Source organism: Drosophila hydei, unplaced genomic scaffold (assembly GCF_003285905.1).
Source record: "Drosophila hydei strain 15085-1641.00,03,60 unplaced genomic scaffold, DhydRS2 tig00000172-arrow-pilon, whole genome shotgun sequence".
NCBI classification, from domain to species: Eukaryota; Metazoa; Arthropoda; class Insecta; order Diptera; family Drosophilidae; genus Drosophila; species Drosophila hydei.
This window is the reverse complement of record NW_022045682.1, coordinates 2,669,282-2,683,856: the sequence shown is the minus strand read 5'-3', so window position 1 is coordinate 2,683,856 and position 14,575 is coordinate 2,669,282. Positions and strand designations below refer to the sequence as shown.

At 35.2% G+C, this 14,575-nt stretch overlaps 1 protein-coding gene across 1 annotated transcript; it reads right to left on the bottom strand.

The window, feature by feature from the left end:
- Window positions 1-2,784: 2,784 nt before the first annotated feature.
- Window positions 2,785-11,588, bottom strand: LOC111602485. The gene is made up of 4 exons (XM_023319548.2): window positions 11,555-11,588; window positions 11,441-11,497; window positions 9,840-10,151; window positions 2,785-3,221 (listed from the first exon to the last, which is right to left on the bottom strand). The coding sequence occupies exons 3-4, from the start codon at window positions 10,092-10,094 to the stop codon at window positions 3,024-3,026; spliced, it is 453 nt and encodes a 150-aa protein (XP_023175316.1). The 5' UTR covers window positions 10,095-10,151; window positions 11,441-11,497; window positions 11,555-11,588; the 3' UTR covers window positions 2,785-3,023.
- Between the last annotated feature and the right edge of the window lie 2,987 nt (window positions 11,589-14,575).

Genomic DNA, 14,575 nt, shown 5'->3' with positions numbered 1-14,575 from the left:
AGCGAGAGTGAAAGGATAATAGAGAGCAAATATAAAAATATAAATATATAAATATATAATACTAGTAGTCACAGCCTTTGCTGAGAATCACATAGTAAGGCTCAGCTTCCCTAATGCCATCGTCATTTATAACCATATCTATAGCTCTAACTATTTTCTGTATCATCCATCGTCATAGTACACATCATTATTAAAAATTCTTTCAACATTTCCAACTACATTTATCTCGTACTCTAACTATGCTCGACTTTAATTAGTTCTTTACATAATTTTCAAAATACTTTCATAACAACTCTCTTCAATGGCAAGCCGAGACATGTGCTTACACCATGTCAAGCCCCCATGATTCTCAGCTCGCAAAATCATATTTCATCTGAAATCTTTCTGCTTTCACCATGGCAGAGGCATGCGGCGGCATCATCATTTCCATCGACACCTTTGCCATGCACACATACTAATTATTATTAAGTATCTTTTTGTGACTTTATGTAACAAGCAGATATATAAAGACATGCATATGTGTATCTATATATAAGCCGAAATGAATGAACTCAAACGCCATTTAAATAATATTGTATTTACATAAAAAGCAGCGAAAAGCAATTAAAATGCGTTTACAAAACAGAAATGCGGCGACAGGCAACGGAACTTTGGAAGACGCGGCGTGGGCACTTGTAAAGACACAGCACTGACACATAAAGACAAAGTATCTGTATCTTCAGCCGTATCTGTATCTGTAACCTGATGGGCTCGGCTCTGGGTAAACTGGGTCTGGCAATCGCCACTTGTTAGCTTTTAATTTGTCAAGTGTTGCACTTGAACACGGCGCAAAGAAAGTAAATTCCGTTTTTTTCTCTTTCTACATTTTTTTTTTTGGATACCCTAAACACAATTAGAGATGGGTAAATGGGGTAGATTCGACAGGCAGCAGAAGGCGTGGCTGATCAGAATCATGTGCTAACTTGAGCTATGCCCATGTCTGACTGTCCGTTCTTACTTATTAATTAGAATTGTCAAAGACTTGAGCTTCGAAATGTAAGTTTAACCACAAAAATATTTGCTTCTTTTCTAGATAACTTAGTATTATAGCTAAATATCGATATTTTTTAATTTTTAAAGTGCACCTTAAAGTCTATAAAAATAGTTATATGTGCCTTCAGTGATAAGTGTACAAATTGTCCGTATATCTGATATATGTATATATCTGGATACCCTTCAAAATTACAAAAAAAAACTTTTCGCTTTTCATACCTGCATTTACATTCATATTGAAGTCTCATAAATACGCTCTGAAAAGTGCTTTAAGAACTTACATCTAGAACTGAACATTTCTCACTAATTAATTTTCATAGTGCAGAATGCTTAATGTAGTTGAAGTCAAGCTTAAGTCGAGTCTCCCAGTGTGTGTGTGTGTGTCTCTCTGTTTGTGTACGTTCAGAGTATTTGCTAGCTGAGCACTCCCTACACGCTCGCATGTTTTCCAATTTGTCCGGCAGTAAAAGTATCCATATCTGTAGCTGTATCTGTCAGATACAAATCGGGAGTGCGTGTTTAGCATTGCATAAGCGAGTTTTCCCAGCTTCTGTCTGCAGCTACGCTCTATCTGCAGATCTAATTAACGAAATGTGCAGAGGCCTTGCATTGAAAATGATTTCTTTTATTGTTTTTGATCATAAGGTAATAAACGTTTAAAGATAACAATTATATAAACCGAGCTGCTGTGCCCACACACATATATGTATATAAATATATATAATATCGGGTATATGGCGCCATAAAATGTTGCTTGGAGGCCAGAGCCGAACACAAAATGTAAGCAGCAGAAATTTTAACTCGTGGTACTTGCTTGTAATATACTCATAATTTATATTTATTTGCCCAGCCTTGAGGCCCATTAAAACAATGAAATATATGAACAAGAAGAAAAACGCGCAGGTTTATGCTGTCAGGGACGGGTATTACATATTTACAATTGACTCTTCTTCTTTCAACTAACAATGCAACAGAATCTGGCAGCCACAAAACTAAGTTTGAGGAACTATACAGCAATATCTATATGTATATATATAGTATAATATATATATCGTATAATTTTTGATTACTAGTTAACTCACTTTATATATATATATATATTTATAGTACATATATCTTTTTTTTTTGTTTTTTTTTTTTTGCTTTTTGTTTAGTCGTAAAAGTTTAAAAATTATTGTTCTTTTAGAGGAACTGTTTAAGTTCTTTTGAGTTCAGTATTTAAAACCGTTGAGCTTTTTCCTATGGAATGCGAAAAATTATTTGAAATACCCTAACTCATATCTGCCTAACTTTCATTAACCAAGGCTGTAGCGAGTGCTGACTGTACTTTAGTTAACTTAAAATTGAATAAAAAACTAGTTCGCTCTTTGAACTTGAGCGCTAGTAGGTTGCATTCTTAACATATTGCCGGACTAGTTCACTTTTATAAGTTAATTTAAAACTTTAAAAAGTTCCTTAAGAACGCTTCTATTCGGAACTAGTCAAAAGTTATTGCGGAACTACTAGCTCCATCTCTTTGCTAAAATAAATAAGAACTGAAGATTTTTAATGACTAGCTTTAGCACAATGTAATCTTAATGAATGGATTAATTTTAAAATATGTTCAGTTACGGAACTAGTTCTTATCGATTTTTAAAAAATATGTAAGAATTTTGGATTTACAGGTTAATTGCTTAGTTATATATCAATACGGTCAATAAATATGGGATACACTTGTTTAATTATGGAACTAGTTCGCTCTGAATTAAATTATTGAAGAATTTTGGCTTTACAAATAAACTTTTTAGTTATACAAAAATTTCTTTTAAAACAGTTAAAATTTGTAACTCGCTTTGGATTGTGTTCAATTTCGGAACCAGTTCTCTTTGATTTGCTTAATTAAATAAAGAATTTAGGCATTTCAAATATGTTTTTTGTTTGCATTCCTAGTTTCGTTTTTCCATAATTTAATGGGGGTCGTCATGGTTGGTTTGGTTGTTGGGGTTTCGTCTTTAGTAGCGCCCATAGCCGGCATCCGTGTCGAGTGCGCCGATAGCACCCAGTTTCTGGAGCCAGGCGGCATTGGAGTTGCTGCTGCTGCTGCCACGCTGAGCGGTCAGCGGATTGTTGGCCTCATTGTGCAGACGCATTTGGTGTTGCTGTTGTTGTTGTTGCTGTTGTTGTGGATCCTCATTGCTCAACTCCAAAATCTGCAAACAAAAAGAGTTAGACTTACAATTGTTGTTGCTTGTTTGTTATTGTTGTTATGGTTGTTATTATTATTATCATTATTATTGTTGTTGCTGTTGCTGTTGCTGTTACTGTTGTTGTTGTTGTTGTTATTGTTGCCTACATGAAATTTGTGAACGGAGTTTGTGAGTTTGTTAGCTCTTTCAAAAAATCTGTTGAAATCTTACACGATGAGAAATTTGACACGCTTTTATCAGCATTTTTATGTGAAGAATTCGTTTTTAATTAAACAAATATTCATGAAATTTAATTTCCCAAAAAAAATTTTTTAAAACAAAAAAGTTTTTGGTTTTTGACAATTAAAAAAAAATTGTTGTGTATCAAAGTACATAAATATATGTATCAAAAAATATTATTTAAAAATATAATAATATATAAATGGTTTTAAATGCAGCTAGAAAAATTAAATAAATTTGATCTAAGTAGAACGTTTTGCAAGACTATCACCAATAACAGACTTTTGCTTCAGACAAGCATGGAATTCTTAATCGTTTCTCTCAGTGTAGCCTGTAATATGCACGCTGAGGTAGGCTATGTGTGTGGGAAGCATGGTCACATCATGTTTTTTTTTTTGCTTATTATTTTTTTTTTGGCGGTTCATTAAATCAAATGAACTTTATTCATATCATCTGTAACGCTGCTGCCGCTGCAGCTGATGCTCTAAACCCGGAGCTCTGAGTGAGGCGCGAAGCTGTGCGCCGAGCGCCGACTGAAAATGTGTTAATGGGGGGTATTGTCGTGTAATTATCAGACGGTAACCTCTTTTTTTCGCCTCCCAACTCTTTTGTTTCTTCTTCGGCTCTACGCTTTTTGGCGAACGATGTGTGAACATCAGAAGAAAAATAAATAAGCGGCGAGAAATACCTTAAAACAATTTTGCGCCAGGTAATTATGTTATTGCTAATTTAAAAGATTGTGTCTCTCGCTCCCTCTCTCTCTCCCACAGATGGCGTCTCTGTTGCGCTAATGGACGCCCCTTTGTTTTAATAACTGCGAACTGCAGCTATTGCAGCTGTGTGCTTAAAGTCGAGAGATATATATCGTATAAGGAAGCGACCATCGTTATTATCGCATGGCATCGCAGTTAGCAGGGTCTGTCATATGCCCCAGCCCCTCGCTTTGCCAAAGCATCCTCACATTTGGACAGTTTAATTTGAGACTTGCCGTTAAGTGCAAAGTTATGTGATTGGATAAGGGTCTCTGCGATTGTCGTCATTGTTGCTTTTCGCTAAGGTATCGCGGCAGGGGAAGGGGAAAGGGAAAGGGGACTCCGTAGCTGTTGCAACCCCAATTTTGTAGCTGCCACAGTCACAGTCACAGTTTTAATGGCCTAGCCACACGTTTGCCAAATAAATGTTGTTAAATATTGAACTAAACGACTAACAATCAATGGGCTAGTCATCAAATTAATGCTTACAATCATTGATGTAATCATTAAAGCAATAGTTTTGGTAAGAGAAATAGTAAAAGTAGTAGTAATAGTAGTAGTAAGAGTAGTAGTAAAAGTAGTAGTAATAATAGTTGTAAAAGTAGTAGTAATAATAGTTGTAGAAGTAGTAGTAATAATAGTAGTAAAAGTAGTAGTAATAGTAGTAGTAAAAGTAGTAGAAATAGTAGTAGTAAAAGTAGTAGTAAAAATAGTAGTAGTAAAAGTAGTAGAAATAGTAGTAAAAGTAGTAGAAATAGTAGTAAAAGTAGTAGTAATAGTAGTAGTAAGAGTAGTAGTAAAAGTAGTAGTAATAATAGTTGTAAAAGTAGTAGTAATAATAGTTGTAGAAGTAGTAGTAATAATAGTAGTAAAAGTAGTAGTAATAGTAGTAGTAAAAGTAGTAGAAATAGTGGTAGTAAAAGTAGTAGAAATAGTAGTAGTAAAAGTAGTAGTCAAAGTATTAGAAATAGTAGTAGTAAAAGTAGTAGTAAACATTGTAGTAGTAAAAGTAGTAGAAATAGTAGTAGTAATAGTAGTAGTCAAAGTATTAGAAATAGTAGTAGTAAAAGTAGTAGTAAAAATAGTAGTAGTAAAACTAGTAGAAATAGTAGTAAAAGTAGTAGAAATAGTAGTAAAAGTAGTAGTAAAAGTAGTAGTAATAGTAGTAGTAAAAGTAGTAGTAAAAATAGTAGTAGTAAAAGTAGTAGTAAAAATAGTAGTAGTAAAAGTAGTAGAAATAGTAGTAGTAAAAGTAGTAGAAATAGTAGTAGTAATAGTAGTAGTAAGAGTAGTAGAAATAGTAGTAGTAAAAGTAGTAGTAAAAGTAGTAGAAATAGTAGTAAAAGTAGTAGTAAAAGTAGTAGTAATAGACCTCTGTCAGGTCTTTAAAGCTATTTCCACATGTCGTCACTCCTGAGGTCCTAGAACGTATAAAGGTCTGTCTCGCTGTCTGTCTGAAAGATGCCTTTAGTTCACAGTTAAACGTATCCCAACCGCAATTGTGGAGACTGTTAACTAAAGTTTTAAGGAACAAGGATAACTAGAGTACTCAGTTGGGCAACATCAAGCTGTGCCTGGCTTTTGTAACTCCAGTCCATATTATATCATTAATTATCTTATATATTATATTACCAGTATCATAGATAATAATTAAAATACCAATATTAATGATAATATTACGCTGTTGAATGCCAACACAAATGAATACTGAGTGAGGCCAGGCTACAGACAAATTGTTGACTTCAAAATTTATGATTAAATTTACCATGAAGTTTTGTTATTTAACATGTGAAATTCCATCAAATCATCGCGGCACAAATATTTTTCACTCTTTTTTTTACTGAGTCAAGCGCATATTTTGTTACTATTATTATTTCGCACGCCTGACCTTAGATGTGGTTTAATTTATTTTTAAAATTAATAATTTTTATTATGTTTATTTATAATTATTTGTTTGTGTGTATTATTATTTCTCGTGGTCAATTTTATTTTTAGATATGGGCCTAATCAATTGCTGCTCTTTTCGATCGCTGTGATTTGTGGTGGAGGTTGAGCGAGTTTTAAGTAAGTCTTAAATGTTTTATTTCTAGGCGAAGGCTTTCGAGTTGGAATAAATATATAGAGAAAACTAAAATGAAAAGTTATTAGCAGCTGGGAGTAAACACAAGGCTTTCCAGTCCGCCTCCACTTGAAGCACTAATCCATTTCAGATTACTTTCATGCCCTTGAGCACTCACAATAACATTTTGACAACAAATTTCATATAGTAAGTGCGACAGGGAATTGTTTTTCTTGTCACTTCCTTGTTTTGAGTCGCTGGCCCAAGTGAAGTCTCCTGCCGCAAGTGAGAGGCGAAGGCTAATTAAGCATGAGCTGAGCTCAGATGTTTGGCAACTCATGATCTGCAGGTTCAATGCATTACGCTCTGGCTGGCAAACGGAATTTCCTTTATTTATTATTTTCTGCGTGACGTCGACAAAGTCAAAGTCAACCTTCATCAAGCGCCGACCCCAGTCGCCTCAGTCGCAGCCTCAGCGACGTCATCTTCCAACTTTTTTGCTATTTGACATTTGATTTTCCCTTCACGTTTTGCTACATTTTATTTCACTTCGATGTTTTCTTTTTTTCTTCTGCTTCGCCTTTTGTTGTTGTTGTATTGTTGTTGTGTTGTCTGTTGTCTTGTTGCCTCTTTGTGCTGTTTGGCCAAAATCACTTTGTGCGCGTCTCACGTCAGCGGCTTATCGATTCGCAAGGGCCCTGACATGACTCAGAGACTCAACTGCAAAAACTCCAACTCAAACTTCAAAGCACAGACAACAGTCGGAGATAGAGACAGAGACAGGCTAACACCCAGAGTAACAGAGAGAGGATTAGACAGAGACAGACTGTGAGATAAACTAAGAGAACATAAAAACAAAGTATTCCAGCCATAAATAAAGTCATAAAAATATTGGAATCGACCTTGAAGCTCGCATGAATGAAGTCGTTCCAGAAGACGCGTGGGTAACATGTGGCAACAAGTTCAGATACAGAAACTTAAGTAATTAGCGAAAAGCAATCCATTGTACGCTCTGCAAATGCACTGAGATAAATCTTCACCAGATTAAGTCTTATGGAATCATAGATTGAGAACCAGGACGTAATACTGGGCATCATTGGTAGACACACACAGAGATGAATTATTTAATCTTTGATGAAATCGTAGACGAAATATATATATATATATACAAGCTGAGAGACGGTTCAATAGGTGGATAAAATTAAATGCACTCATTGACAACCTCTTAGCTTCACATCTACTTAATATAATATAATAATATTTACTTAATAACCTTAACTAATTTATAGATGAACTCTGCGACAAGCCTTGATTTTTAAAATGTGTAATTTAGATATATAACAGCTATATACTACAAGCAGATGAAGTGTTTTAACAGCACCCCAAAAGAGCTTCTAGCCTAAGTCAAGGCACCTAGACAACTCCCCAGACAAGACTCTTTATTGCAGCCTTGATGAAACTCTAGCGTAATACCTAGATGAAATTAAGCCCGTACCAGCCTGAAGATTGCTCACAAAATTCAAGATATTTCCATGAACACGATACAGCAATGAAACTATTGACAGTCTAAAATACAAAGCCTAATACAAGTCCATATGCCTATATATATATATTTATATATATCACAAGACAGACTGCATGACCTGGAGACAAATCAAATTAACACCATTTTAAGCAGCTCCATTTAGAGCACTGATGAACTGTAGACAATTGCTGAAAACAGACCCAACAAAGATCGCGAAGCTAACGAGCAATTCAGAGCTAGACTCAAGGACAAGCACATAGACGGAGCTCATCAAAAGCCTAGACAGCTGAAGTTGAAGTGGCCAAGATGCTACACATAAACACAGAGAAGTCAGCTAAATAGTTGCCGTTGCACAGTTGCAGTTGCAGTTGAAGTCGCTATTGCTGTGGCACAGTTGCAGCTGCGTCTGAAAATCGAGTGGCAAAAATGATGTGAAGCATCCATTAAAAATTGGCCCCCCTCCTGGTTGAGCAGCATTTTTGTGCGCGGCTGTTGCGAAAAAGAACAGGAAACTTGGCCAGCAAAAAAAAAAAAATAATAATAATAATAATACAGAAGAAGAAGAAGCAGAAGCACAAGAAGAGGAATTTAGTTTTTTTAATATAAAATTTGGTCAGGTTGGCAAAGATGAGAGCTTGCAGCTCAGCAGGTTGGCGATTGTAGCCGGGCAGGCTCTGCCAGCAGCAGCAGCAGAGGCAGAGGCAGAGGCAGAGGCAGCACTTGTTGTTATTGTTGTTGTTCAGATGACCAACAACAACAGCAGCAGCAGTTGACTGCTTGCGAAATATGTAAAATATTTGTGAAACGCTTTTGCAGACGCAGCTAAAACAATAACAACAATAACAAGTCCAGTAACAACAACGAAAAAATACCTGTGCTGCTCAGGAGCTCTGCATTTTTGTTTTTCTGATTTCGGGTAACCCTATCTAGAGCCATTGATTGGGCGCATGACGCAACCGAAAAATGGGTAACCCGCAACAGCTCTGACCGATCAACCAAAAACAAAAACACGCTGAAAAATAAAACCCCAATAATTGGCGACATAATTGCAACTTAATACCACGCTTTTGACTCTTTTCATTTAGTTAATTATATCGACAAAAATAACCAACCGACAATAACAACAACAGCCAAATAACACACCAAAATGAAGCGCAAGAAGGGAAGCATATCGAAGTGGAAATGCCCTAACTATATACATTTATATATTTATATATAAATGAACTTGTATTGTATTGCAATATATATATATGTATATAACATAAGCATACATATGTATGTATATTTTGAAAATTATATTAAAAACTCTGAAAGCAGCTCGGCAGAGCTTGTGTAAAATATATGAAGAAAAAATAAATTAAACTAAATTAATGAAATAAATTAAATTAAATAAAATAAATTATATATTAACAAAAAATGTTTAAATATTAAAATATATATATATAGAAAAAACTATAAGTATAAAAATAATTTAATTGAGTTTTCAAACTTATTAGTAATATATGTATATATAAACATTTAGATTAGTTGCGAAACCTTAAAACATAAACCAAAATATATTATAATATGATTTCTATTTTAACTATATATTTATATAATACAATTTGGTTGCTTAAGTTATTATTAAATAAAAAGAAATTCTATGAAACTTAAATCAAATATAATTCTTAGACTGATTGATTTTGTCTACTGTATATATAATATATAAATAAAAAAAAATTTAAAAAAGATATAATAATTAATTATAATATTTATTGAATTAATATATATATATTAATAATTACCGTGACGAATATAATTCATCTAATAAACGTAACTGTATAGGCATTACTAAACTTATAGCATAATGTCTTGCAGAGCCTTAGTTCATAATATAGTCATCATACCTAGCATATAGAGTGTGCATATGAGTTCAGCTCACACTCACACACTCTCACAGTCTCCCTCACACTAATGCGCATAAACAATGCTCTTTCAACAGGCTATTCACTTACGAAGGGTGCAGAGTGCTGGGCGTTCGTTGCTGGGGGAAGAAGGGGAGTGGTTGGGAGTCGGTGGTTACCTACCTGAAGCATCAGCTCACGCAACTTATCCAATTCGTCGCCATGCGACCTTGTCGGCAGGTATCGGCTCTCGCAAGGCTGCGGCGGCACCAACAGGAGCAGCAGCAGCATCAGCGACAGCAGCAGAGGCAGCGGCAGCGACAGCGACAGCGACGATTGCAGCCGCTGCGACGGCATCACAGTCAAAGACGGAGATGAGATTGGAGCTAGCGATGCCGGCGCAGATGGGGCCTGATTCCTGGTTGCAGTTTGGGTCATTATGTGGGCGTTGTTGCTGTGGTTACAGGTGCGGCTGCAGGTGTGTTGGTTTTGTTGCTACGCGTAGATAATATGGAAAAGGCTGTGTAATTTATACTTTGCAAAAGGCTCAAAGGATTTGCTGGCAGCAGAAAACAACCTGTGAATAAATGTTTGCCTAGAGAAACCTAGAATCCGAGCTTAGCAGACTGCATAATACTCTTTTCGTGAGTTAGATAGCGTTAAAGATGGAGTTAATTGTCAGATACTTTCTCTCTCTCTCTCTTTTTATCTCTTTACATCTTTCTCTTTATATCTTTCACCTCTTCGTTTTATCAACTTTTCCTCTCTTTATTTTAGTCAGTCTTGTGCTCTCACCTTGATCTCTTTGTCGCTCTCTTTGCTCTCTCCCTCGGTAGGAGACAAGAAGGCAAATTTTTCTCGCTTTGTCTCCCTGTTTCTTTTCGAATGTCTATATCTTTTTCTTTCTCTCACTTTCTCGCTTTTTCTCTATTCCTTCGATAATACTCCTGTGCGTCTCTCTGTCTCTTTCGAACAATCTCTTTTACTCAGCTCTATCTCTTTTCATCTTTGCATATCTTTTATTTTAACAGCGATTACTATATAACTCTTTATCCAACTATTTTTCTGATTGTTCCTTCTTTGTCTCTCTCAATTGTCTCTTGTTCCTTTCTTTTTCCTATATTTCTCTTTCTCTTATTCTCTATGTTTTTTCCTATTTTTGTCGATAAGTTCTCTTTCTGAATTTTCCTGCTCTTACTTCTTTCTCTCTCTATCTATAATTTCCTTAACATATATTTTGCATATTATATTTTATTTCGATCTGTCTTTCGCAGTTTAGTTTAGTTCTCTTTCTCCTTTCCTACTCTGTCTCTCTCTTTCTCTTTCCCTCTATTTGCATTTCTCTCTCTCTCTCATACTTTCTGATAAATTAAGAAATTCTGTATGTATTATGTCTGTACATTTAAATCAAAATTAAAAGGATATATCTAAATATTCTTAGTTCTTGGAATATCTACAGAACTTATACGCACAGAGAAAAATGCTTCCTATATACCCGATCCTATCTATCAGATATCATATCATACTAAACATGAATATGCAGGTTTAAAATAGCTCTTTCACTTGCTTATTTCTACATTTAGTTGAGTTTTACTTATAAATATTTTCTTTAATACGCAAATAGTCACTGCACCGAGCTAATATACCCACGACACTTGCATGCAAATTGCATAAAACATTTTATTTTTCTCTCAGCTTTTAGCTAGCTTAAATATTATTAACAACTAATCAAAATGAATTGAATGCAGTTTTATAATTTCCAATTTGGCTGAACTCTGACTCACTTGGCACGGAATTTTTGTTGTTGTTGTTGCCGTTGGGATTAGCTGTGCGTCACGAGCCTGTACGTTTATTATCTAATATTTACTCTGTTATATATATATTTGCGTTTTTCTTGCCACTTTCGTCCACACGATGCGCCGAACTAGGATAACAATGTTGCTTTAAGCCAAGCTGCGTGCAGACATTTGTATTTATAGGCAAACGGCGACAGCGGCTGAGATTTTAGTGCCACATTTGGCCCTGATGACAGAGCTCTGCTGTTGGTGCTTCTTCTGCCAGGATATGACGTCCTACACATGCGCCCCACACACACATACACACACTCTCATAAACACTCGCACACACACATCCACTAACACACATAAAGCGTGCGACTTACTTAACATTTGTTGTTTGGGTATGCGGCTAACGTTTTCTCTGACCACTTCGCCAATGCCGAATTCTTTTGCACATTTCGCAGTTCGCATTACGCTTAAAGGACAAATATGTGCGCGCGCAGTGCCAACAACAATTAGCAGTCAAGTAGTTACTCGATAGCGAAACACCCTGCAAAAGGTATCTGTCTACAAGTAATGACTAATGACTAATGACTAATGACTAATGACTAATGACTAATGACTAATGACTAATGACTAATGACTAATGACTAATGACTAATGACTAATGACTAATGACTAATGACTAATGACTAATGACTAATGACTAATGACTAATGACTAATGACTAATGACTAATGACTAATGACTAATGACTAATGACTAATGACTAATGACTAATGACTAATGACTAATGACTAATGACTAATGACTAATGACTAATGACTAATGACTAATGACTAATGACTAATGACTAATGACTAATGACTAATGACTAATGACTAATGACTAATGACTAATGACTAATGACTAATGACTAATGACTAATGACTAATGACTAATGACTAATGACTAATGACTAATGACTAATGACTAATGACTAATGACTAATGACTAATGACTAATGACTAATGACTAATGACTAATGACTAATGACTAATGACTAATGACTAATGACTAATGACTAATGACTAATGACTAATGACTAATGACTAATGACTAATGACTAATGACTAATGACTAATGACTAATGACTAATGACTAATGACTAATGACTAATGACTAATGACTAATGACTAATGACTAATGACTAATGACATAAAGAGAGTGGAGCCTTATGATAGCCTATTGAACTATATTCACGAACCTATTACATTACTGGCTAACAGACCAGCTAGCTTATGAGTTTCTAGTACAGGGTATAACAATGACAGCAACAACAGCATCCATATCATTGACATGGTATTTGCGTATTCCATAGAAAGTGTGTCTGTCTCTGTGTGTGTGTTCGCGTCCCCTTATATATCTGTATTGTCTGTGTGCTGTGGGCGTCATATCGCCTGGCACTCCCTAGCAGAACAGAAACTGGTGAAATGTTTTCGCTTAGTAAATCTCATGGTTAGTCCGCGATTGCTTTTTGTTGTTGTTGAAGGTATTATTATACCCGTTAACGTTTTTAAAAAGAGGGTATATTGGCTGTGTGCAATGCACTTTGCATGAAAGTTCTTTGTTGCTATTGAACCTAGAAGCTAGATATTTGAAGCTGAAAATATAAGCTCATAATGCTCATTGGAGGCGTGGCAAATCTGAGAGAAACACTAAAACAATATCAGAATATTAGAATACCGATTACCAATTGAGCTGGCAGTTGACATACTCCACAGATCTATGATACTATCCATTGGGATAAATCCAACCTGTGTACTATGAACGAGTATTAAGCAGCCGTTTACGCCCAACTGCAATGTTCCTGGCTGCTCTTGATGTTGTTGTTGATATCACTATCGTTGCTATTGTTGTCGTTGCCATCGTCGCCGTCGTCATGGCTGCAAGTTGTTGACATTGCCGAGCGGGCGTCTATAATGTGAATCTCCACTTCACTAACTAACTGCCCAGACACAAATGTTTTGCAATGCTTCCTCAAATCGTTGTTGTTGGTTACAAAAATAAAAATAAAAAAAAGAATAGAAAAAATGTTACCATTTGTATACCATGCACGACTACAAGTTCCCCAAGCCGAAAATTTTTGATATAGCGCAGTTTTGTGTGGCCATTGCTGTGATTGAATACGTGTCTGGCATACGAAATGCAATTCCAAGGGATTATTTTTACGACCAAACCCGAAAGACAAGGAATGAATATGTTTTATTTTCATCATCGCCTTCTTCTGCTGTTATTTTGGTATTTATGAATCGCAGTCGCATAAACGTTTTATGAAACAGTTAAGAAAGAATGCAGAAGGACACCATGCAAAGGGTATTCGCATCGCATTTAAGTGAATAAACTGTTTCTGACCCACAATTGCTAAAGTGATTCATGAAAAAGCTTTTTTTTGGCATTGAGCTTCGTATCAACTGGAAGCTGTATGCAGCGCGATTGAAAGCTCGCTGCTATAACATGCGTGCAAAGCTAATGGTAACGGTAAAATAGCTTTGGGCTAAGCTTGGCGGAATGGTTCATTACCTGGAAAAGTTGGCCTTTCATCTAAATCGCAAAATTATGTAGATTATGAATAGATGATATATCATATACATATATGATATGGCATCTATTATGATATGCTCAGATGATAGATGAACATATGCGATCATAATACATATAATATCAAGTAACTGGGACATAAACACAGTTTGAAAGATTTCTTTAATCAAGTTGAAAGCTTATTTAGATAAACTGGAAAAGTGTAGTTTTTGTTGAGTTTTTAATTTAAACATTTCATATATGAAAATCTAAATATCTTCCAAAATGTTGGCTATCCATACTTGATGTCGATAACTAAAATAGATAAATAAAATAGACTTCGATGACATTCACATATTGAAATTTTTAATACTAAATAGTATTTCATTATGAACTGTCAAGCTATGTTAACTGGTACATATATATTAACGTACATTGTGACATTGGTACATTTGTATATTGGTACATTTGTACATATATACATTTGTACATTTACCCATTTGCACATTGGTACAGTAGTACATTGGTATATTGGTACATTGGTACAGTGATACATTGGTACATTGGTACAGTGGTACATTG

Coding starts and splice junctions, on each gene's coding strand:
- LOC111602485 (XM_023319548.2), bottom strand. CDS start 10,094: ATGACCCAAACTGCAACCAGGAATCAGGCCCCATCTGCGCCGGCATCG. Junction 3,222..9,839: donor TGCGTGAGCTGATGCTTCAG/GTAGGTAACCAC, acceptor TTTTGTTTGCAG/ATTTTGGAGTTGAGCAATGA.